Consider the following 23,893-nt stretch of genomic DNA (forward strand, 5'->3'; position numbering starts at 1 on the left):
AGCTGTTGCTATAGAAGATAGAATCAACTTCTCAAAATTTCTAAAATAACCACCATGACATTTCTATTGAAGTGTCGCTGACTCACTTCCCAATTCATTTCTACCTTCTAGCTGACCAATTTTTCTGTGCCTCTGCTTAAAATCTTTTTGTGGATCCTGGTGCCCTGAAAATAAGAGGAAATGCCTTAGTACATGGCAAAGACACATGTAAATGCTGCATTTCTGATCCCTCCCAAGGCTATGCTTATAGTTCTTTTCATATATCATGTTCTTGCTCAACTTTGGTCTTCCTCCTTCTCTGCCACCTTGCTTCTCCTGATTAATATCTATTCCCTTCCTCCAAAGAGCACTCTCTGATCCCTCAAGGTTGGGCTGAGTGCTCTAACATTTTTCTTAGATCCACTCTATCCTAACACACAGGCACTGCTTCTGTAACCTATAGGGCTGTTTCCTGTTCACTCGACTGTAGTGACTGTACCTCCTATCACTGAGCGAATAAATGAACAAACATTAGTTGCTAATTTGCAATGAGGAAGCAAGAATTTCTATAACTTAAAGAACATAATTTTTTTAGGCCTAAGGGTTTGTTTACAGGAAAACTTCAGATGACAGAAAGGTCCTTTGTCAGATCAGGTCTTAAATGTCTTTTAACATCTGAAAATAGGATTATAAAGTTACCTTAGAGTTAGGAGGTAACTGACAATGTGCCTAGGTTGAAGGTCCTGAGATGATCTGTAAAGCACTTCATCAAACCTGAAAAAATAGATGGCAGAAGTAGCTGTCAGGGGAAGATTGCACATAGTACCCTAAGCTACACTGTTAAGACAAAGACATAGGATGTGAGGTTGACTTGGCATCAGCAGGGTTAGAGGGTATTTGAAAAAAGACCTTGGGGACAGTTGACAATAAAGGCACATTTTTCTTTCTCACAAGTTTGTTGATAGCAGGTACTTTCTAAATCACCTTTTTATCCCTTAGGCTTAGCCCAGAGCAGGAACTCAAATCAGGGCTGTTGAACTGAATGTAAAAAGTCACTTAGTGACGTTCAGGAACATAATCTAGAAACTGGCAAACAGTCTACCGTCAATGCCAAGAAAACTAAGCTGGCTTATTTTCCTCACAAAATCAGTCAGATGTGAATAGACTAAATCCTTCTGATCCCAGGAAAGAACGACTGACCCGTTGTGTGGCAATCAGAGCAAACTGCCTTGTTAACCAGCCACATCTCTTCCAGAAACAGATCTCGTCACAAGTCGGACTTCCCCACCAACGTGAGAGAGAGCTCAAAGGGGAGGTCTACCTAGTATGAGGGCCTCAGACAGATGTATATTTGAAACTGTGAATTGAAACCAAGAGGCAAATGAAAGACGGTTTCAAGGAAGCTGACAAAGGCAGAGATTTTCCTTCACTTATCACAGAGGGTGAGAAGATCTTTTAAAAAACTGAACAGCTATTCTTTCACCAGGGTTCACATTCTCATACCACCACCTAGAGGATGGTAGGCACCTGGGCTAGTTCAGTGGTAATAGTTTTAAGACCTAGCAATTGACCATGAGCATGCCCTCTGCACCCAAAAGGCAGACAGTCATTTCTTGGTCTCCTTTAGGGAAATGCTGGCGACAGGCAAGGGACAGGTAGGAGCTAGCTACTGGCCTGTTCATTCCAGTGGTCAGCAAACCAACAATAGTCATAACTGTTGTAACTGTACCCCATAAGCCAGGCCCTCAGCTCAGCTCTGCAAGTTAGATCCTCTGTTTTTCCCTTAACAAAGCTATATCAACCTACCCATTCCCTTTGTATGCATAGGTTGCTTAATGTTTAAACTGTGGGGCTTAGCAAGACTGTGACAGTTTCTGGATTAATTTGTGCCATACTGGTCAAACAATAGTTTCAGGACAACTATATTCCATAAATAACATCTAAGTTCAATACTTCTGCTTCAGAGAAGGGAATGGCCACAAGACTATAATGAACAAGCTTACTTTGCACAGAACGATGGAAACTCAATACCACCCCTGACACATGTGGCCCTCTGAGAGCATCTTAGAGTCTATGGTATTCCTTGAGACTTTATCAAGAGACCAAAGACCACAAGAATTTACCCTAACTCACCTTCTTCCCTTCTCCAGCTTAAAATTCCTTAACCTAGTCCAGGTGTAAGCTGAATTGAAGGCACTATTTGGTCTCCCACCTTCTTGGTTGGCTCCTCAATCAACTCCAAATACTGCTTTGAGTTTTGGCCTTCTGAAATACCGGGCACAGGAACCCGGGTTCAGTAACAATTTCACTAGGGAGAAGCTGACTCAATAATACTAGAAAACCATACCTGAGAAGATGCTGGAGAATTGAAACAGACTGTGGCTCTTGTAAATAAGCAGTGTTGAAGTCATCTAGATAACCACACCCAAAAGTCTCTTCCAAACTGTTACAAAAACAACAAAGGATTAAACAAGTCACCCAAGGACACGTAACTGCAAGTGATGAACACCATCTCATAGTACAGTCTTGCTCTCCTTAGCACACAGTCATGCCACATCATGCTGGTCAACCATGGACTGTCTTTAGGGCGGTGCTCCCATAGATTATAATGGAGCTGAAAAATTCCTACAATTCCTAACACCTGGTGATGGTGTACCGTCAATGTTACAAAACACTACACAAATACCATGTGTTACAACTGCTTACAGTATTGAGTATAGTAACATGCTGTACAGCCCAGGAGCCCTAGGAAAACAGTTATCACCCCAAAATATGTATATTTGGCATAAAGATTATTTAGGCTGGTTAATTTTAAGAGACAGAAGATATGGGAGAAGCTCTGAAAATCAAGCAGAAGTTACCCTTTGTAAAAGACATCTGTGAGAGAAATCTCCATTTGTCAGGGTGTCTCCCTGTGTACCAGGGAGATGGAGATGATGTCATTTGTAGAAACTCTTATCTACGCAGAAGACCAGGACTTCAATCTGCACGACCACCTCACCCTTCTTTACAAGTGCTTTTCCTGGCAACCTCCCATAGCTGATTCCTCCCACCCTGAACATCTTTTGTCTTCAGCTGTAGATGGTATTTAAGGTGGTGGCTTCAGGCATTTTGGCAAGTAACTCAGTTTTTCTGAGTCTCTTCCATGTATATAGGAAGTACACATGTTATTAAACTTTTGTTCAGCTGCTGCTAATCTGTCTTTTGGTATAGGGATACCTCAGTCATGAACTCAGAAGGAAGGGTACAGAGAAAATTACTTTCGCTCCCCTAAAGAGCAATGGGCTCTATACCATACAGCCTAGGTATGTAGTAGACTATACCATCTAGGTTTGTTAAGTGCACTCGGTGATGTTTACACAACCACAAAATCACCTAAGAACACATTTCTCAGAATGTATTCCTGTCCCTAAGTGCGGAATGACCAGAGTCCTGGTGTTTGAAACTAACATTGTTCAATCTGATGCCTCAATTTTTCCTAAATCTATTTCTTTATCTGAAAATGGAGTATGGTCAAATTTTTGTGAGTAGTAAATAAAGTAATATGCATAAAAGCATTTCCTATGTAGATTCTGAATAATATTTTAAAAACTCCATCAAAACCCAACATAAGAGGTCGTCAGTCCACTGTACTTCTATTAGTTTTGAATATGAGATATCACAGAAGCCCAGAATTTGGCCTTCCCAAGCAGCCACACCCCACCCTGGGAAGGGCAGAGTGGTCCAGTGTTTCCCTGCAGCCTCTTCTCACCTGTGGAGGCGGGCGTGTGTGTACTGCAGGAAGACACCTGTGTCCCCACGGCTCTGGAAAACACGATCCCAGCTGAACTGATAGTCAGATAAGAGTAAACCTCTGAAGTCCTAAAATGACAGAGTAAACCTTCAGTGCTGGGACTTGTTCTACTACCAAACTAAAGGGTCTCATAGGAAGCAGTCTTAACACACCTGAATAATAAGTGCTGCGAGCCCAACCTTCTCTGCAGTCTCCTGTGGGTTCTCAAGCTCTTTTGTAGCTGAAACAGATAAAAGTGTCTGTCTTTAACCTGCAGGAAACTATATAGAGTCAGGGACTGAAGTGGAGATAAAATCTGCCAAAAATGGATGCTGGCAATCTCAAGGACAGACATGTTCACAGTGGGCTAATTTACCTTGGAAAATGATAATTCCCCTGCCTTTCATTAAAAGAAGAAATACACGAATTTAATTTTCTAATAAATTTTCCAAGGGGAAGGTTAAACAAAGCCATAGGACTTGTGACTTGTTTCGAATTATATAACACAGGAACTTCACAGAACCACTCCCTACAATGGAATGATAATCTGAAGCTGTCCATGAAAAGAGAGACCCAGGGTAATATCAATACAGACTATTGAACTGAACAATACTTAAGCAGGAAGTCTGAAAATTCTGGCACCTCTAATTAGTGCAAGCTCTTTTTGACAAGGTTAGTGAATGTTTAATGGAGAAATGGTCATAATAAATAACACTGCACAAAAGCCCAGCAAAATATAAAAGTGGCACAGAAATTATGACCATAACAACAAAAAAGTGAATTCACTCTTAACAGAAGCCATGTTCTGTAGCATCCTTAATTGAATCTCATTTAAGACATCTTCCAAAAAAGTAACATCGCCTCTTCGAGTCTTCATTCCCTGTACTACCCCAAAGGGCACGTGTTGGCACCTGAAACAGAGCAGGCATTTAGTTAACAGAAAACTGAAAAAGAGCTAGTGATCAAAGTACAGAATAATACCATTTCAGAGAGTAGTCTGAACTTCACCTCTCAGTGTGGGATTTTTGAAAATTAATAGATAGAACATGATGTGGTTTGCTGTATGCCACAGAAGATGGTAAACACACAGCATCGTTTTATAGAGGTAATCATGAGCATGTGATTAAATTCCCAGTTGCCTTTTTGAAAAAAAGGAGATGGGGGTTGAGAATTTTGACCCCCATCAAGCCACGAAGAGCAGACATCTAATAAAAATGTTTATTAAATGTTTTAAGCTATGCATGAATAAAGCCAGGGCATAAATTAGTACAAAAAAGCAAATCTGCTTTTCCACACTAACATCTTGAAACGAAGAAATTTCAGTGAAAAATCTTTAACAACTTGGTACATTTTGGGACTTGGCACCTAACATGATCCTGAGGCAGGTAATTAAGCACTATAGACATTACCTTTTTGCCCAGTCATATCCCATGATCTGCAGCAGCTGGAACACTTGCTGAAAATGCCTTTTTTGCCCTTTGTCTGTCTTTGGGGAAAAAAAGTATTTAAAAGAAGAGTGGTAAGTTAATCTACAGAAATGGGATGGACATGAATCAAATTAAAATATCTGTGTTCTGACAGACTACAGTCATTGCCAATTACTATATTTTACATAAGCACACAGAGAGGATGCCACTAGAAGAAGGTCTGAGTGCACTAGAAGAGAAGGAAGGAAGAGCTGTTGCACCCCACAGTAAGGTCATTCGTTTAATATTCTGAGTATTCTATTTAAATTCCCTCTCTCAGCTGTTATTACCTTTATCTCAAAGAAGAACAAAGCTAAGTTCTAAAAAGATATTTAATGGCAACTTTTTTTCTTAAGGGAAAGAGAGGTTGCACTTGGAAGAGAAGGAAAGGGAAGAAGAGACTAAAATACTACTCAGCAACAAATGGAACAAACCACTGATACACGGAAGAGGTTAGGTCAATCTTAAGGGCATTCACGATGTGATTTTAAAAAAGCCAATCTCAATGGGTCACATACTATGAGTCCATTTTTTTTATATAATACTCGCACGACGACACAATTGGAGTGGTGGGAACAGAACTGCAGTGGTTGCCAAGGGTTAATTTGTGGGGGAGGTGTGATTATTAAGTGGTTGCCATGAGGGAGTTTGTTTTGTGATGGAACAGTTCGATACCCTGAATGTGGTTTGGTGATGGTTATGTGACTGTACATATGTGATAAAATTTCACACACACACACACGTGGGCCCATATACCAGTGCATATAAAAACTGGCAAAATTTAACTAAGGTCTCCTCCAATATCAACTTCCTGTATGGACAAAGTATTATCGTTATGTAAGATATTATCATTGGGGAAAGCTAGGTGAAGGGTATGTGAAAACTCTGCCATATTTAGAAACTTCTTGTAAATCTTAAAATATTTAAAATAGAAAGTTATTTTTAAGTGCATTTTAGTGATCTGTACATGTTCATTTCACATAACTATTTTCCTAATTTGAATAATTTTATTTTTACTATGAAGCAATGTGAACTCTTTACTTTTTATGTGGGGTTTTTTTTTTGCCACCTTAAACACACTTAGTATTGAATTCTTTCTATAGTTAACAAAATTATTTTTCCATAGTTTTTCAACATCGCATCCAATTTCTATCTTTGCGGTTTTTATGAGGTAGGAATCATAATCTTTTGTTCTTTATTGTGATTACTTACCACATAAATCATTGTATCAAAATTATACTTGTCCATTCGATCTATAGCAGCTGCAAGATCTCTGAAAAAATGGCCATGAATTAAGAGTTATTAAGCAGATATGGGTGATAATTTGTTTTACCTATTTAATTAGTAATGAGGCTTTTCTAAGTAAGAACAACTATTATCCCACAGCCTGGGATACACCACCCATGTTTTTACAATCCCAATACCATATAAAAATAGTTTTGGGGAAGCAATAACATTAATTATAAGAGTACTGTGAAAAGATAAAAACATAAGTGAATAAGAGCTCTAGGACATGCAGTAATAACTCAAATAGCTCTAGGTAAAGTGTCTGTGGGTAAATGTTTTAGGATTTGTTAATAATAAAGATACAAAGTCTACTGGAAGGAATCACCTATTGTCACTTGTTTACAATACATTTTCTTAATATATGTAAAACACAGGTGATGCAGTGGCTAAATAGTTATCTTCTAGCTCTTCTTCTGTTAGTATGATCAAGGAGTTTCAAAAATTTGGATCAGTCATAAGTAATACATTCTAAAACATTTTAAAAGATTATAAAGTACTTTGACAAAATTCCATTTATCTCTTTTATCCCTGATTAAGTACAAGAGAGTTTGCATGTAATGTAAAATAATGAAAAATAAACCATAAACTAAAAAACTTCAAGTCAAGATTCTGAAAATACTGAAATTTAAAATTAAAGCTATTTTTGACTATATAACCCTGGGAGGAATTAAAAAGTTCTCAGATCTTTTGAAATGTTGGGATTATCAAAATATCATTAGTACCTACCTCCTAATCTTGATATAACACAATATATGCATTCTCAATAGAGGCAAAAAGCAGGCTCTTGAAGGACAAAAACATATCTTACTTTTTATGTATAAATCACATATTTGCATATAATACATATAGATATGCGTTATATCTATGGTATTAAAATTCATGAGAGGTTATAAGGAAAAAAGGTTATGAAACACTAGTACAGATGATTATTCCAAGAACGAAGTCACATACATCCATCCCCATTATACTTTTTGGTTTGAGCAAAGGACAAAACAGAGAAAACTTTTGATCCAATAAAAGAATAAAAAAGAATGTAAGAGGACTCCCGGCCAAGATGGAGGCATAGGTAGACACACTGTGCCTCCTTGCACAACCAAAATAACAACAACAAGAATTTAGAAACAAAAAAACAACCAGAACTGACAGAAAATTAAACTGTATGGAAGTCCGACAATCAAGGAGTTAAAATAGAAACATTCATCTAGACTGGTAGGAGGGGTGGAGTTGGGTGGCCGGGTGGAGAGGAGCTGTGGCAAAAACAAGCAGTGGCTTGCAGACCCCAGGCATGCAAGGCAGCAGCTGACAGACCCTGGGCACACAGACAGTGGCTGGCAGACCCTGGGCACAGGGTGGCAACAGGCAGACCCAGCGAGGTGGTGGATTGTGGAGGGGTGCGGCACAAAAGGCAGCTGGCAGACCAGGCGGTGCCACATTTGCACGCAGATAAAACGACACGAACTGGGGAGTGAGACAGATCGTGCAACCCAGGGTCCCAGTGTGGGGAAATAAAGCCTCAAAATACTGATGGAAAATACCAATTGAAAACACCTGTAGGGGTTGAGGTGCAAGGAGAGACTCCCAGCCTCACAGGAGAGTTTGTTGGAGAGACTCACAGGATCCTAGAATGTACACAAGCCCACCCACACAGAAATCAGCACCAGAAGGGCCCAGTTTGCTTGGGGGAAGTGGCGGAAGGGACTGAAATCCAGCAGACAGTGGAACAAGCGCCACTGTTCCCTCTTGAAACCCACATACAATGTCACAACCCAGCAACTGGGTAGCCACACCCTGGTGAATACCTAAGGCTCTGTCCCTCATATGTAACAGGTGCGTCAAGACAAAACAAGAAACAAATCAAAACAAACAAACAAACAAACAAAAAGTCCCAAATAGAAGAACAGATCAGAGCTCCAGAAAAAATACAACTAAGCGATGAAGAAACCCCCAACCTATCAGATGCACAGTTCAAAGCACTGGTGATCAGGATGCTCACAGAATTGGTTGATTTTGGTCACAAATTAGATGAAAAAATGAAGGCTAAACTAAGTAAAATGAAGGAAAATGCACAGGGAACCAATAGTGATGGGAAGAAAACTGGGACTCAAATCAATGGTGTGGACCAGAAGGAAGAAAAAACCAACCAAACAGAAAAGAATGAAGAAATAATTCAAAACAATGAGGAGAGGCTTAGGAACCTCCAGGACATCTTTAAACATTCCAACATCTGAATTATAGGGGTACCAGAAGGGGAAGAGGAAGAGCAACAAGTGGAAAAATTATTTGAGCAAATAATAAAGGTGAACTTCCCCAATCTGGCAAAGGAAATACACTTCCAGGAAATCCAGGAAGCTCAGAGGGTCCCAAAGAAGTTGGACTCAAGGAGGAACACACCAAGGCACATTATAATTACATTAGCCAAGATTAAAATGAAGGAGAGAATCCTAGAAACAGCAAGAGATAAGGAGACAGTTACCTACAAAGAAATTCCCATCAGAGTGCCGGCTGATTTCTCAAAAGAAACCTTGCAGGCAAGAAGGATCTGGAAAGAAGTATTCCAAGTCATTAAAACCAAGGACCTACATCCAAGATTGCTCTGTCCAGCAAAGCTTTCATTTAGAATGGAAGGACAGATAAAGGGCTTCTCAGGTAAGGTCAAGTTAAAGGAGTTCATCATCACCAAGCCCTTATTATATGAAATGTTAAAAGGACTTATCTAAGAAAAAGAAGATAAAAAAAAGTGTATAGTAAAATGACAGCAAACTCACAATTATTAACAACCACACCTAAAACAAAAACAAACAAACTAAGCAAACAACTAGAACAGGAACAGAACCATAAAAATAGAGATCACATGGAAGGTTAGCAACAGGGGAATGGGAGGAGGAGAGAGGGGAAAAAGGTATAGAGAATAAGTAGCATAGATGGTAGGTTGAAAAGAGACAGGGGGAGGGCAAGAATAGTATGGGAAATGTAGAAGCTAAAGAACTTATAACACATGAACATGAACTAAAGGGGGGGAATGTGGGTGGGAGAGGGTGTGCTGGGTGGAGGGGAATGAAGGGGGGAAAGTGGGACAACTGTAATAGCATAATCAATAAAATATATTAAAAAAACTTCAACCTATGTAACCTTAGGTAATAAACTCCATTTTCCTTTAAAATAATAATAATAATAATAATAAAAAGAATATAAGAAACAGTTGTAAGTTGAGTTTGTAGAACTTGAATTTGAAAGCCAGAAAATTTGTTAGGTCATTAGTTCAGGTGTCTCATTTCACAAAGTATGGAACCATGGCCCAGAGAAAATAAGTGATGGTCATGGCCTCACAACAAACGTTCCGTGTCTAGCCTCACTGTGTGCTTGTGTCCGTATTTGGCATTTTTATTTGTCTACTATAACAACTCCTGTAATTCATATCTACACACATAGTTGTATTCTATAAGGAACCCAACGAAGAGGCAGAAACAACTAAAGACAGAGCAAGATGAAAAATCAAACATTTTGACAAGTGTCAAAAAGATAATTATTCTGCTAAAGAAAAAAGAGAAAGTATGGGTATTACAGTAAATACAGTTGGCCCTCTGTATCCACAGGTATCAGAGATTCAATCAACTGTGAATAGAAAATTTGGGAACAAAAAGTACTGTTGTTGTTGATACATACTCTGTGGTCAGGTCTACTTTACGATGGATGCATTTGTACTGACATATAGAGACTTTTGCCTTGTTATAATTCCCCAACAGGATAGTATAACACCTATTCACATAGCATTAGATATTAAAAATAACTTAGGATGATTTAAAGCATACGAAAGGATGTGCACAGTTGATAATGGAAATACTACATTATATAAAGGACTGGAGCATCTATGGATTTTGGTATCTGTGTGGTGGGGGGGGTCCTAGAACTAATCCCCCATGGGCACCAAGGGATGACTCTACACAGGAAAATCTAGACCTAATAATAGCCACAAAAAGATACCAGATCAGGACAGCTATAGAACAGACACATTTCTTACAACAACTGCTCAAGGGTTTCTCTTATAATCTTTCCGGCAATAATTAGCTGGCATAAAAATCTTTCTACTCTATATTTTTTGTATCCAGAAAGAGAGGTATCTCTTAGATACATAGGTTCTTTTTACTTCCCACCCCCAATTGTATGGAACTGATAAAGAAAAATGTCAAAAAGTAATAGAAAGTAGATGAATTTTCTAAGCACAATACGGGAGTCAGATTATTGTTTAAAGTTGTTTGAAATAAATGATAGTAGTTAAAAACTATAACAAAATATCATTACTTTAACTATACCACAAAAATGGTTTGTGATATAATATAAAAATATCCTGGGAGTATAGGAGACCGTTCTGTGGTCCCAGACAGGACCCACACCCACAGCTCCCTTGGGGAATCAGGCCTGCATTGTACCTAGGCCGCTTTGAGAGTTGCTTTTCGCTAAAACTCCCTCACCCTGAATTGAGGCATTGTTTCCTGTAACTCCTAAAGTCTGTGCTAAACCTCCCCAGTATGGAGTGTAACCAGTTCAACCACTTTTGCCCTTCGTCTGTAACATCCTTCTCTTTGAAGTAATTAGTGGCATCCTTTCCTTTGTTTTCTGTAAAAGCTAACCACCTAAAGCAAACCTGTGCATAGTAAATGAGGACCATCATGTAATGTACCCAGAAAAGCAATAAAAGCTTGTCAAGGCAAGGGTCAGGGCACTCTCCCCTTGAGAGAGTGGCCGTGCCATCCCTTTTCCTCCACAGGACTCGGTAGTCCGTATGAATTTGTCTTGTCTCATCCAAAATGGGGTCTGCATCATGGGAGACATGAGAGCTGTTAGCCAGCAGTGCTTGAGTATGGCCATATTTGCTTGCACAGCTTTTTTATTGTCCTGTGTTTTCCTTCCTATTAGCTTTGTCTTCAAAGTTTTACAGCATACAGAACAATGTACTCAGCTGTGGAATCCTATAATGTTTAACTAATTCTAAATAGTTTTCAGTCACTTTTCTGATGATATTAAACCTTTCCAGGAACTGTAACTGGCAACAAACAGAAACCCAATAAATATATTTTGATTAATGAGAAAAAGAGATTTAGAAACTAGCATTTGGTAATAGATTTAAAGATAAAATAATTTTCTTAGCATTAATTCAAGAACAAATAACATGAAGTCATATGCACATTGTAATGCTGACCTTGACATATGACACAAACCTGGTTGCATAGAGAGAAGTTCCATCACTTCGCATTACAGTACAAATTGCAGAGGGGTTGCCATTCCCAGAAAGATCCACTACAGCTGATCCTTTTCTAGATATAGGAAAAAAGGTAACTCTGAAGCAATATAATAAAGTAAGACATTAAAAGTAAATATCTATAACATTATCATTGGCAAACCAGAAGTTATTTTTATTACTTAAGTAGCAACAGTGGTATAACCAACAATAAAGATAAGATGGAATCTGACCATGACCTAATAAGAACAAGTATGATTAATATGTTATCTTTTAAAAAATGTCTTTAATATAGCTAATTGAAAAAAAGTGAAACAGCATATTCATTTTTTCAGTTCAGCAGTTCAACCCTGAAACATCATATTTTTCTGCTAACTCCAGTTATTATAATATTAAATACTGGGTTATTTTTAACATGTCATAAAGTAATAAAACCATGGAATTTTGTTATTGTCTTTACTGCCTGATCAAAAATTAGAATCTGTATATGGCAATCTAAAAATTTTCCTTGAGGACATTGCTGAGGATGTCATGAAACACATTCTCCATGTATTCCTTATGAAAATGACAAGAGAAATGGCTCTTTGGTACTATGAAAAGCAGCACTTCTAAGCAACTAGTTTGCTTCTACATTATACATGCCTGAGCTCCTATGACTGGTGCTATTTTTGTTTGGTTGACAGGAAGCTCAAAACTAAATTAGAAATCTACCTTAAGCAAGGAAACAGCTCTGTGTGTGCTATATGATGTACTAATACCACCTGACTTCATATTATTTTCTGCCCCTACCTCCTGATTTCCTCATTTTACTCTTTCAGAAATTTGTTGTATTACACCTATTTTCATAAGAACATGTGAGTTCTATTTTCTTTTTCCAGATATACCATTAGCAGCTTATGTGACCGGAAGGTCATGTGTACTTTCTGCTCTTCAGTTTGCTCCTGTGTAAAGAGCAGATAACATCCTTTCTCCCAACTTTACCAGAATTTTGTTACAGCAGCAAAAGATAACATGTGGGGATGTACTCTGAACAGCAAAAAGCACTACTAAAAATATGCCAGAGGGCAGCATAGCACATTCTGTTGTTTTCACTGAGAGAATATATCAATATCAATTTCAAAAAAGAACAAATCACTACAGAATAGTAACCTGATCATACATTGTTTTCTTTAGGAGTCCTTTACTGTCCAGCATCTTTAAGACTTCTTGAGATTTTTCACGATAAAATGATTCTCCTGAGTATTCATCAAAGTGTACTCCTATACGCTAAAAGGGTTGAGAAACAACAGGAAAAAAAAGTTGTTTAAATGTGTTATTACCTTACCCTAAGATAAAATAGGATGCTCTACAATCTGTCACACAGATGGGGAAAGAAGTGTAAGATCAAGTCACTTCTCTGTTCTAACCTTCTAGAGGCTCCTCCCATACCAGTCAAGTCCCTGCAATAGTACTACGCTGTCTAATATAGTAGTTCTAGGCATATGTAGCTATTTAAATTCAAATAAAATGAAATTAAAACTTCAGTTTCTCAATCCCATTACTCATACTTCAAGTGCTCTGTAGCCACACAAGGCTAGTGGCTACCACATTGGACAGCACAGACATAGACCATTTCTATCACCGCACGAAATTAGACTGGAGAGCCCTGGAAAAGGTCCTACTTCACATCCCACCCTACAACCTCTGCAGCCTCTTCTCCTACTGTTCCTCATCCTGCTTACCTACTCCACCCACATGGGCTTCTTGACTGACACTCTCCTCATTACACCCATGGACAGCACACCTGATCTCTTCTTCCCTATTTAATTTTTCTCTATAACATCATCACCACCTAACAAACAATATGTTCTTGTTTAATTTGTACCAACTTTGTTTAATTCACTCTGTCCCCTTGCCAGAATGAAAGTCTATGAGAAAACTTATCTTTTTTATTCATCGTTATCTTTTTCCCATGACATAAAATTTTTATTAAATGAATAAATTTATGCCCATCACCTATAGGCCTAAGGCAGCAATCAAAGAAAAAATGATTACAAAAAAGTGAAGGAAAAATATGAGAGAGAAAAGAAAAGCGAGACTGAAACGAAGTATCAGAATGTCACCAGATACTCAGTCTGTTCCGTTCACAGGCTTCAGGATTATTTCAGAGCTCTAACTTTCAGCCCAAATAACAATATGTGAGTCCTAATTTCCAACCCAATGTCAAATCTATTCTTAAAACATGAGCTTAAGGAGAAACTTTGCTACTTAGTGGTACTAGTCAAGAGCTGCACCATCACAGGAAAGTACGACAGTAGGCAGATACCTTGTAAATCCGAATGTACTCTTCTACACTCAAATCCCGAAATTTTTGCCATAGTCCAAGTGCTTGCATGTCACCCAGTTCCAATTGCTGGAAGAATTCGTGTGCTGATTTTGCTACACTCTTATCATCTGCTGCTTCTTTATTAACCTGTACATAAACCTAAAGCACAACAGTATGTTAAATGAAGTATATTATTAGTCACAGTTGTCTTTAATAAAGAAGGAAACAAAAACAATCCTGAAAATTCTCATTTAAAGGTTATCCAACTGCTCTCATCACAGAGTGTAATCTTTCTTTTTTTTTGTCATGAGTCTTTAATGAACCCTATAGAGCCTCCCTTAAAATGTTTCTAAGTGCATAAATACATATATTTGCAAAGGAAGTAATTGCATTGAAATAGTTATCCAAAAAGTTTAAAAAATTTGGGATATAGCAATGAAGGAAAATACAAACTTTCTGACAGAGGTTAGTGAAAATAATGTGTAATTTTTTCTTCTCTTACATTAAGAAAGCCTGGCTTAGACTAGACTGGTATATCTTCTTATTCTTTTTAAAGTCAAATTATTATAGCTACAACTTGTCTGAGAAAAGGTTGAAGAAAGCAGATAGTTCAATCTGGCAAAGAAAAGGCCAAAGAATGATATAGCAGCTGATACTGTAAACTGTTCTCTAAATCCACAAAAGACCAGTAAAATGGGTGATCTAGGAGAACTTTTTGGATAGTTAGCTTAATTATATTCCAGCTTGGGCTCCTGAGAACTATGTAGAGCACTCACTGCTCGAGTTCTTTTGCACCATTTTCCTTGGTTGGTTTAGCTTCACACTCACCAATGACAGGAGTGAAGTTAGATAGCTTACTAAGGACTCTTCTAGTTCTAGGATTCTGTGTTCACAACACAGTTGTTAGTCATTTTCCAGTCTCCAAAATCCAAGGTTAAATATCAGCATTATAGCTCAAGTAGTTTTGAAGTTATGCATATGGACTATAAAAATTTTATTTACAAGTTGTAACTCCCCCAGAGAAACATGAATGATTAGTTTACAATCCTCATATTTTTTTCCAGAAAACTACTAGAGTAGCATGAAAGTAATAAAAGTTGGCAAGTAAACTACCAAGAAAAAAATGAGGTCTTTAAACTCTTAGTAATATGATCAAAGTATCACCACAGGAGTATTTAGTTAGCAAATGCTCTGACAGCTGGACAATACATTGGGACAACCAGAAAGTGGCTTATACCCATGAGATACTACCAACAAAGGAGAAAGGGCATTAAACAACTGTCTCAAGGCAAAAATGTCTCTCCCTTCATAGATGGCTTGTGTAAATTACTGGAATGGCAGAATTGAATGAATACATATCTAAATAAAAATAAAAACTTCCTTAATATTTTTTTCCTCTTTAAAGCATATTCTTCAGAAACAAGTTAATATAGCAAGCCCGAGACTGGTATCCTTCAAATGTCCTGTTTGCAAGATTAGCCCTTGACTGGCATCTGGGGGAATTTGGATTTCGGGAATGTTTCCACCAACCTGGTAAGAATGGCTCACTGTGCCTAAACTGTGCAAAAATTATGGTTTTAGCTAAACACCTGCTTTCCTTCTTGGAGTATGGAATTTTAGCATATGCTATGTAGAGGGTACCTACGTAATCCTGCAGTAGAAACGCTGCACACAGAGGACCTAATGAGCTTCCCTAGTAGACAACATTTCACATGAACTGTCACAATTTGTTGTGGGAGGAATTAAGCACATCCTGTGTGACCCTACTAGGAAAGGGCTCTTGGAAGCCTGGGCCTGGTTTCCTCTGGACGTCTCTCCAAGTGCCTTTTCCCCTTGCTGATTTTGCTTTGCATCCTTTTGCTGTAATAAATAACAGCTATGAGTACAATTATATGCTGAGTCCTATAAGTCCTCCTAGTAAGTCACCAAACCTGGGAGTGGTCTTGGGAGACCTGACACACATATCATTAAAATTAATTTCCATGTGGTCCTATGAATAAGTCTAAAATAAGTCAGAAGACAGAAAATGATGATTTTGGTAAGGTGAGGGAAGACTAAGACAGTAAACTGCAAACTTCCTGACTTCCAAATGATCAATCTGTTGACAATTGCTTAATACAGCCAAACCTCAAGATACTGCGGGTTCAGTTCTAGACCACCGCAATAAAGAGAGTTGTAATCTTTTTGATGGTGGAGGATCTTATCTTCAATTTGAAAAAAAAAATTACCTACAACTGTGAAGTGCAATAAAGTGAAATGCAATACAATGAGGTATGCCTCTAGTCCAGCCTACAGGAGTAAGGATACATGGTTTGTGATTCAAAATCAAACTAACTCTCTCTCTTTCACTCACACACATACACATTTTATAAGCAGAAACACAAATATCCTTATTTTAGAAGAGTAAAGGTTTTAGTTTTTTAAATCTAGGACTCTAAAATCAAATAAACAAACATTTAAAAATGTAATATGCACTCAAACTATTGATAAGAATTAGAAAAAACTCAACCAAAATCTTTTTCCTTTCTTCAAGTTTAAAATAGAAATAATTAAAACAAAATAAAACATAAAAACCCTTTCTAATACTTTAAGAATTTTGGTATTTCAGCAATTTGTAGTTATAAACCAAACAGTACTGAAAATCAACTGACACTATCAAACAGAACAATACAAGAGCCTTAATTAGCACTTAATCTGCCTGTAAAGGCACAATATAAAACTAGAATTATGAATATTCATCATTGTTTTAGAAAAGGAATGCTTTTTCCTTCACAAATTTAATACTATTACTTCTGAAATTATAGACAGTTTTCAATTTACAACTACTACAAACCTTTTACCCTTAGAAAGTACGCATTTTGAAGATAGTTTCCTTTTGAGGCTAGATCTAGACACAAATGGAATAAAGAGGAAATTTTAAACTTGGATTTGATAATAAGAGGATGTGGCTTAGGCAAAGTGTTTATGAAGATGGAAACACAACTTTCTTTTAGTTACTAGAATGTAAAAACCAGCTGTTTTTCCACTAGGGAATAAACTAAATGCTTTAGACCTCTTTAAAGAAATATTAACCTTTTCTTTTGATTGTTTCTAGATGTTGGAGCTGCCAAAAAATATTTGACATTTATTTCTAATTTAATTAATTATAGCCAGCTCTTGGGATGACCTGCTAAAATGTAAAGAAATAAGCATGAAAAATAAAAGTAGTACATAAAGCCCTCTCATTCCTTCTTGAAAAATTTTTTTTTATCCTCACCCAAGGACATTTTTTTTTCATTGCTATTAGAAAAAGGGAGAGAGGGAGAGAGGGAGAGAGGGAGGGAGGGAGAGAGAGAGAGAGAGAGGGAGAGAGAGAGAGAGAGAGAGAAACATCAATGTGGAGAGAAACACTGATTGGTTGCCTCCTGTATGTGCCTGGACTGGGGATTGAACCCAAAACCTAGGTATGTGCTCTGACCAGGAATTGAACCTACAACCTTTTGGTTATGGGACAACATTCCAGCCAACTGAGCCACACTGGCCAGAGCCCTCTTACTCCTTAATCCCTTAAATTTGATTCTACCAGTAGCCACACGGGCACAGTCTATTTCCTTGCGGCAGGACCCTAACCCCATTTCTGGTTATTTTTTTCTTAAAATTCAGAGTAACTGCTAACAATGGTTAGCATAACTTGGACACTAAAGACCCTTTCATCTGTATACTTACTTGTCCTCTATTTTAAAATGCATTTAATTTTGATATCTTTTTTTTTTAGAAAAGAACATGTTAACTCATGATTATAATTCAAACAAGCTCATTGTTAAATTTTGATTAGAAATTTCTTAGAGCCACTGGTTGAGACGGCTTCCTTATATTCAATGAAATATTAAATAAATTCAGACAAATTACTATAGTAATACATCAAATAGTTAACAAAGTCAAAGCTTGGCAGGTAAAAAAATAATTGACTTTAAGTAATTCATTGTCAAATTTCTCATTAATATCATACATTATAGCAGCATAGAAACAGCATTTTACCATTTATTTCTCTCCTTTTAATATTTGGAATCTCATATTTTTATAATTACTAACTTCTTGTAGATCATTACACATTAGTGCTAATCAATACAACATTTCTCATGCTGAAGAAGGTGTTTTTGCACATTTCAATGGGGTGGGATAATTACTGAGCTATTAACGTGTACTCTGTCCTTGCTCGGTATTTTATTCTTGTTTTAAAAACACTTAAGAGGATGAGACCCTATAGTGCTGTCCCAGAAGAGCCTGGGTTAAGGAGAAATTTAAGTGGCTTTAGGGAGGACTGTCAAGGATGCTGCCTGGAAAGAGGGAAGAATTGTATAGGTTGAGGAGGGAATATGGGAACACTCCCAGAAATAGTAGAAGCTGGCAGCCCCTGGGGTGGCAGTAGGCCCTTAGAGAAAAATGGTTCATGGTGTTCCTAACAGGGAGGGTGGTCTTTAGGCCTGTGGAACTGGGCCACAGCAAAAACCTCCCAGGGGAAGCCTGTCACATAAGCAGAGCTGTGTGCCTGCAAGGAATTATGTAGGCTTGGATACAGGTATATCAGTCAAGACAAGTGTGGAATGAGGCCAAGAAGAGGCCTCCACTGCCTTCCTGGGATGCACATAAGAGCCTAGGGAACTCTGCATGATTTGGGAGGTGGGGAATCCCTAGCAATGACTCGCTTGACTCTCACCACTCTAAAAAAGGGATGGTGGGTTTCAGATTTAAGTAGACTTTCAATATAAAAGCTATTTCTTGCATGTAAGTGTTTTAACAAGTAAAATTCACATCGACCATAACAATCACCCTGGAAAAGTAGTGTGACGTAACCAATAAAAAACTTTGGAATTCATTTCTTTATACAACACAAATTTCTAATTGCATAAGTAATCCTGTATATATTTAGAATTGATTCAGTCTTGAATTATTTTCTTTACTTAAGTTTGGGAAATTGTTCTAAGACTAATACCAGGAAAAAATACAGTCTCTTGAGAAAACAGATACCTCCTCCACATTTTTAAAAACAAGAGCAAATAAATATTACCACTCATCAAATTGGTACTTTGATCTTGCCCTATATTTTTCATTTAGCATTTTTTTCTTTGCTACTGATATAAGGAAACTCAAGGTCAGATCTCTATCATAGACTATTACCTACTAATACATTATTCTATGACTTTCTGACTTTTTAAGTGCCCATCACTGTAATTACCCCAAATTCTTTCAGAATGGGGTAAGGTAAAAATAATGAAATACTATGGGAGCCATTTTGAACATATGAAAAATTTTATACTATCTGTGTTAATATATTATGTTACCTTTACAAATGTCAGAGCTAGGATACAGGGCCAATGCATACTTTACTGCCATAAAATTTATCTATTGTGAGAGGCTGCTCATATTTCAAGTGAATTTCTAGTTATCAAATTCCATATTAATAAGCACATTGTAATGAGTCAAATTTGAAAATCTTCTGTAGAAAAAGAAAATAGAAGAAAGAAAAGAAAAACATGGGTTTATCCATTCATAAAGGCACGGTGTTACATGTTATCAAGGTCCATTCAAGTAGCTTAAATCTAGGAGGAACCCTAAGAAATTTCTTCTAAAAATTATTATTATAACAAAAGTGAATAATAATTTAACACTTGCTAACTTTTTACCATGAGAAATTACTTTTCAATATAAGTGGAAAGGCTTTTTGTAAGTGTTCCAAAACATTTTACGAATGTTTTCCTTGACTCATTTCCTCTCCTCCAACAGTGTCAATTCCAAATAGTAAATATATTAGCTGTTTAACTCATCAGCCAATTCATGGAGGAGGAACTACAATATTATAAAACCACTTTCCTATTTTGTGGCAACAAATAAGAATAACTAAAGAAAAAGTATCAAACTCTGGCCTACAAAAGGCCCATTTATGTACAACACAGTCAGATGCCATCGCCAAAGAATGACTATAGGTACAGAGAAAAACTAGTAACGAAGCAAAGCACAAAAAAGAAATGTAGTAGAGAAATGACTGTAGGAGTTACATTACAGAAGAGAAAGGCTAAAACTACCATATATCATTTCTAACCTGCCCGAGACACTGAAATGGGGATAATGATCATGGTGCAATATAAAGAGAGGTAGGCCACAAAACCTGTTATTGGAAAACTTAAGCCAAATTCAAAACAAATATGCCAGAAGTCTGACTGCAAAACTAAATTACTAATTGCATCCCTGGTATAGCAATTTGAAGACAAAACAGAGGAAAATGCTATGTAAGTAATCACAACCAATGGAACTCTGTAGTGCCAGTGGGGGCAGGGAAGTATAGTACAATATTTATGGCACTTGGGAGCCAAACTGCTTGTGTTGGAATCCTGGGTCTGATCCTTGGGTTCATTAGTAAACTGCATAATAAAGTTGGAACCTGACAAATGTTAAGAATGTGTCCTACTATAGTTAGATCTTCCCTGGAACTGTACAATAGGTTTTACATTTGCATAACTTAAATAAAAGAGAAAGGGGCAAGGCCAAATTCATTCAAACAATTTCCTGCAAGTCACAATGTTTGGGGTTGGGGATAAAAGATCAGAAATACAAGGTGCTTCCTCTCAAAGAGCTCATAACTACAATTTGACAAGGAAAAAACCAGGGGTTCAACCATGGTTCAGGTTGGTTTGTTTTCTTTTTTGAACAGGATAAAATAATTTATTAATATTTGCTTAAAGCTTTACTTAAAAGAAAAAAGTCCTCATTTATGCTGTAAGTTGTTGAAAATAATCTATAGTGATAACTATAATTTTAAAATAAAAACTAGGTCTGCAAGAATTAGCAAAAGATAAAATAACCTAGAGGTTGTCACTTTAGTTTCTGCCTTTCCTGTCCTGCAAATGAGAAAAAGAACAGGTAAGTACTCTAATGCATTTCCATCTTCTATGCAATTAGCAAGGTGGGTATATTTGACTTACACTCTTTTATCCACAGAAGCTTCTCCCCTATGAAGCCGTTAGGCAAAAGAATACTTAATGAAAACAAATACATTGTTCCTTTAGTTTTTATTCTTAGGAGTATGCCCATCCCTGTTTCCTCCTTAAGTGTATCCATCAATTAGTCACCTCTAACAGATGTATACTTTTATAAGTCTTAAAAGACAGGAAGTTGTGTTAAACTACATAGAAAGAAAAATATGTTCAGGTTTCTACCCAGTTTGAGAACAGATTTTACTACACTATTTAAAATATTATGGGCAACAAAGTTTACTGTTTTCAGGAGTCAATAAAAACTTTTGTGCCAGGTGGGATAAAGGTGAGAACAGTTACTCATATATGAAGATATACTTTAAATTCCTTTTAAAATTATATTTTATTGACTACTTTATTACAGTTGTCCTGATTCTTACCCCTTTGCTCTCCTCTACCCTGCTCCCTTAGGCAATCCCAACAGCACTGTCCATGTCCACAGATCATGAGTCCAAGTTCTTCTGCTACTCCATTTCCTATACTGTACTTTATATCCCTGTGGCTATTCTGTACCTACCTATGTGTACTTACCCCCTCACCTCTTCACCCATTCCCCCATATGCCTCTTCCACCTGGCAACCATCAAGGCTCTCTGAATTCATGATTTTGTCTCTGTTCTTGTTTGCTTAGTTTGATTCTTAGATTCAATTGTAGATATGTATATTTATCATTTTATTGTTCCAAGTTTTGATCTTATTCTTTTTCTTAAATAATTCCCTTTAACATTTCATATAATAATGGTTTGGTGATGATGAACTCCTTTAGTTTTTTCTTGTCTGGGAAGCTCTTTGTCTTTTAGTTCTAAATGACAGCTTTGCTGGGTAAAGAAATCTTGGCTGTCAGTTCCTGCTCTTCTTGACTTTGAATATTTCTTGCCAATCCCTTCTAACCTGCAAAGTTTCCTTTGCAAACTCAGCTGACAGTCTTATGGGAACTCCCCTGTAGGTAACTAACTGCTCTTCTCTTGTTGCTTCTAAGGTAGTCTCTTTATCTTTAACCTTCGGCATTTTAGTTATGATGTATCTTGGAGTGGGCCTCTTTGCATTCATCTTGTTTGGGACTCTCTGTGTTTCCTGGACTTGCATGTCTATTTCTTTCACCAAATTGGGGAAGTTTTTTTTCATGACTTTTTCAAATTGATTTCCAATTTCTTGCTCTTTCTCTTCTCCTTCCGGCATCTCTATGATGCAGATGTTGGAATGCTTGAAGTTGTCTCAGGGACTGCTTATACCATCCTCACTTTTTCTTTCTTTTTCTTCTTGTTCACATTGGTTTTTTTTTGATTCCTTATTTCCAAATAATCAATTTGATTCTCAGCTTCATCTACTCTACTGCTGTTTCCCTGTAAATTGTTCATTTCAATTAGTGTATACTTCATTTCTGACTGGATTTTTTTTTTAAATTGCAAGAATTTTGTTAATTTTATTGAGACATTTTTGACATACAATGAAATGCACATAGCTAACATATAAAATTAATGTTTTTATGTATGTATATACCTATGAACCAATCCACAATCAATATAATGAAAATATCCATTACTTTCAGAAGTTTCCTCATGCTCCTTGGTAATAACTCTTTTCTGCTAACCCTTTTCTGCTCCATCCCTGAGCCTGCAAGTAACCTCTGCTTCATTCCTATCACTGTATTAGTTAATGTCTTCTAAAATTTCAATGAATGGAAAAGAGTATGTATTTCCTTTTTTAAAAAAATATTTTATTGATTATGCTAGTACAGTTGTCCCATTCCCCGGTCCCCTTTATTCCCCTCTGCCCCACACACCCGCTCCTACCTGCATTCCCCTCCTTTAATTCATGTCCATGGGTCATACATATAAGTTCTCTGGCTTCTACATTTCCTATACTATTCTTAACCTACCCCTGTCTACTTTCTACGTACCATTTACACTACTTATGCTCTGTAGCTATTTCCCCTCTCTCCCCCTTGCACTCCCCTGCTGATAACCCTACATGTGATCTCTATTTCTGTAATTCTGTTCTTGTTCAAGTTGTTTGCTTACTTTGTTTTTAAGTGTGGTTGTTAATAACTGTGAGTTTGTTGTCATTTTACTGTTCATATTTTTATCTTCTTTTTCTTAGATAAATCCCTTTAACATTTCATATAATAAGGGCTTGGTGATGATCAACTCCTTTAACTTGACCTTATCTGGGAAGCACTTTATCTGCCCTTCCATTCTAAATGACAGCTTTACTGGATAGAGTCCTCTTGGAAGTAGGCCCTTGCCTTTAATGATTTGGATTACTTCTTTCCAGCCCCTCCTTGCCTGCGAGGTCTCTTTTGAGAAATCAGCTGACACGCTGATGGGAACTCTTTTGTAGGTAACTGTTTCCTTTTCTCTTGCTGCTTTTAAGATTCTCTCCTCTTTAATCTTGGCTAATGCAATTATGATGTGTCTTGGTGTGTTCTTCCTTGAGTCCAACTTCTTTGGGACTCTCTGAGCTTCCTGGAAGTCTCTTTTCTTTGCCAGATTGGGGAGGTTCATTATTTGTTTAAATTAAATAAGTTTTCAACTTCTTGCTCTTCCTCTTCTCCTTCTGGCACCTCTATGATTCGGATGTTGGAATGTTTAAAGATGTCCTGGAGGTTCCTAAGCCTCTCTTCATTGTTTTGAATTTTTTCTTCATTCTGTTCTGGTTGAATGTTTCTTTCTTCCTTCTGCTCCAAATGGTTGATTTGAGTCCCAGTTTCCTTCTCATCACTGTTGGTTCCCTGTACATTTTCCTTTATTTCACTTAGCATAGCCTTCATTTTTCCCTCTAATTTGTGACCATATTCAAATAATTCTGTGAGCATCCTGATCACCAGTGTTTTGAACTG

The 23,893-nt window shown here is 37.2% G+C and overlaps 1 protein-coding gene across 2 annotated transcripts in view; it reads right to left on the bottom strand.

The window, feature by feature from the left end:
- The window catches only part of RARS2 (arginyl-tRNA synthetase 2, mitochondrial), a 68,935-nt gene that overhangs the window by 3,166 nt on the left and 41,876 nt on the right, over positions 1 to 23,893 (bottom strand). For both annotated transcript variants that reach the window (XM_036024448.1, XM_036024447.1), the window contains exons 9-18: positions 14,046 to 14,204; positions 12,900 to 13,006; positions 11,721 to 11,816; positions 6,430 to 6,490; positions 5,161 to 5,237; positions 4,538 to 4,662; positions 3,925 to 3,992; positions 3,731 to 3,840; positions 2,327 to 2,422; positions 679 to 753 (exon numbers count right to left, since the gene is read on the bottom strand). In XM_036024448.1, the coding sequence (XP_035880341.1) occupies positions 679 to 753; positions 2,327 to 2,422; positions 3,731 to 3,840; positions 3,925 to 3,992; positions 4,538 to 4,662; positions 5,161 to 5,237; positions 6,430 to 6,490; positions 11,721 to 11,816; positions 12,900 to 13,006; positions 14,046 to 14,204 (974 nt within the window). The remainder of the gene's footprint in view (positions 1 to 678; positions 754 to 2,326; positions 2,423 to 3,730; positions 3,841 to 3,924; positions 3,993 to 4,537; positions 4,663 to 5,160; positions 5,238 to 6,429; positions 6,491 to 11,720; positions 11,817 to 12,899; positions 13,007 to 14,045; positions 14,205 to 23,893) is intronic.

This window comes from Phyllostomus discolor, chromosome 4 (genome assembly GCF_004126475.2).
Source record: "Phyllostomus discolor isolate MPI-MPIP mPhyDis1 chromosome 4, mPhyDis1.pri.v3, whole genome shotgun sequence".
NCBI classification, from domain to species: Eukaryota; Metazoa; Chordata; class Mammalia; order Chiroptera; family Phyllostomidae; genus Phyllostomus; species Phyllostomus discolor.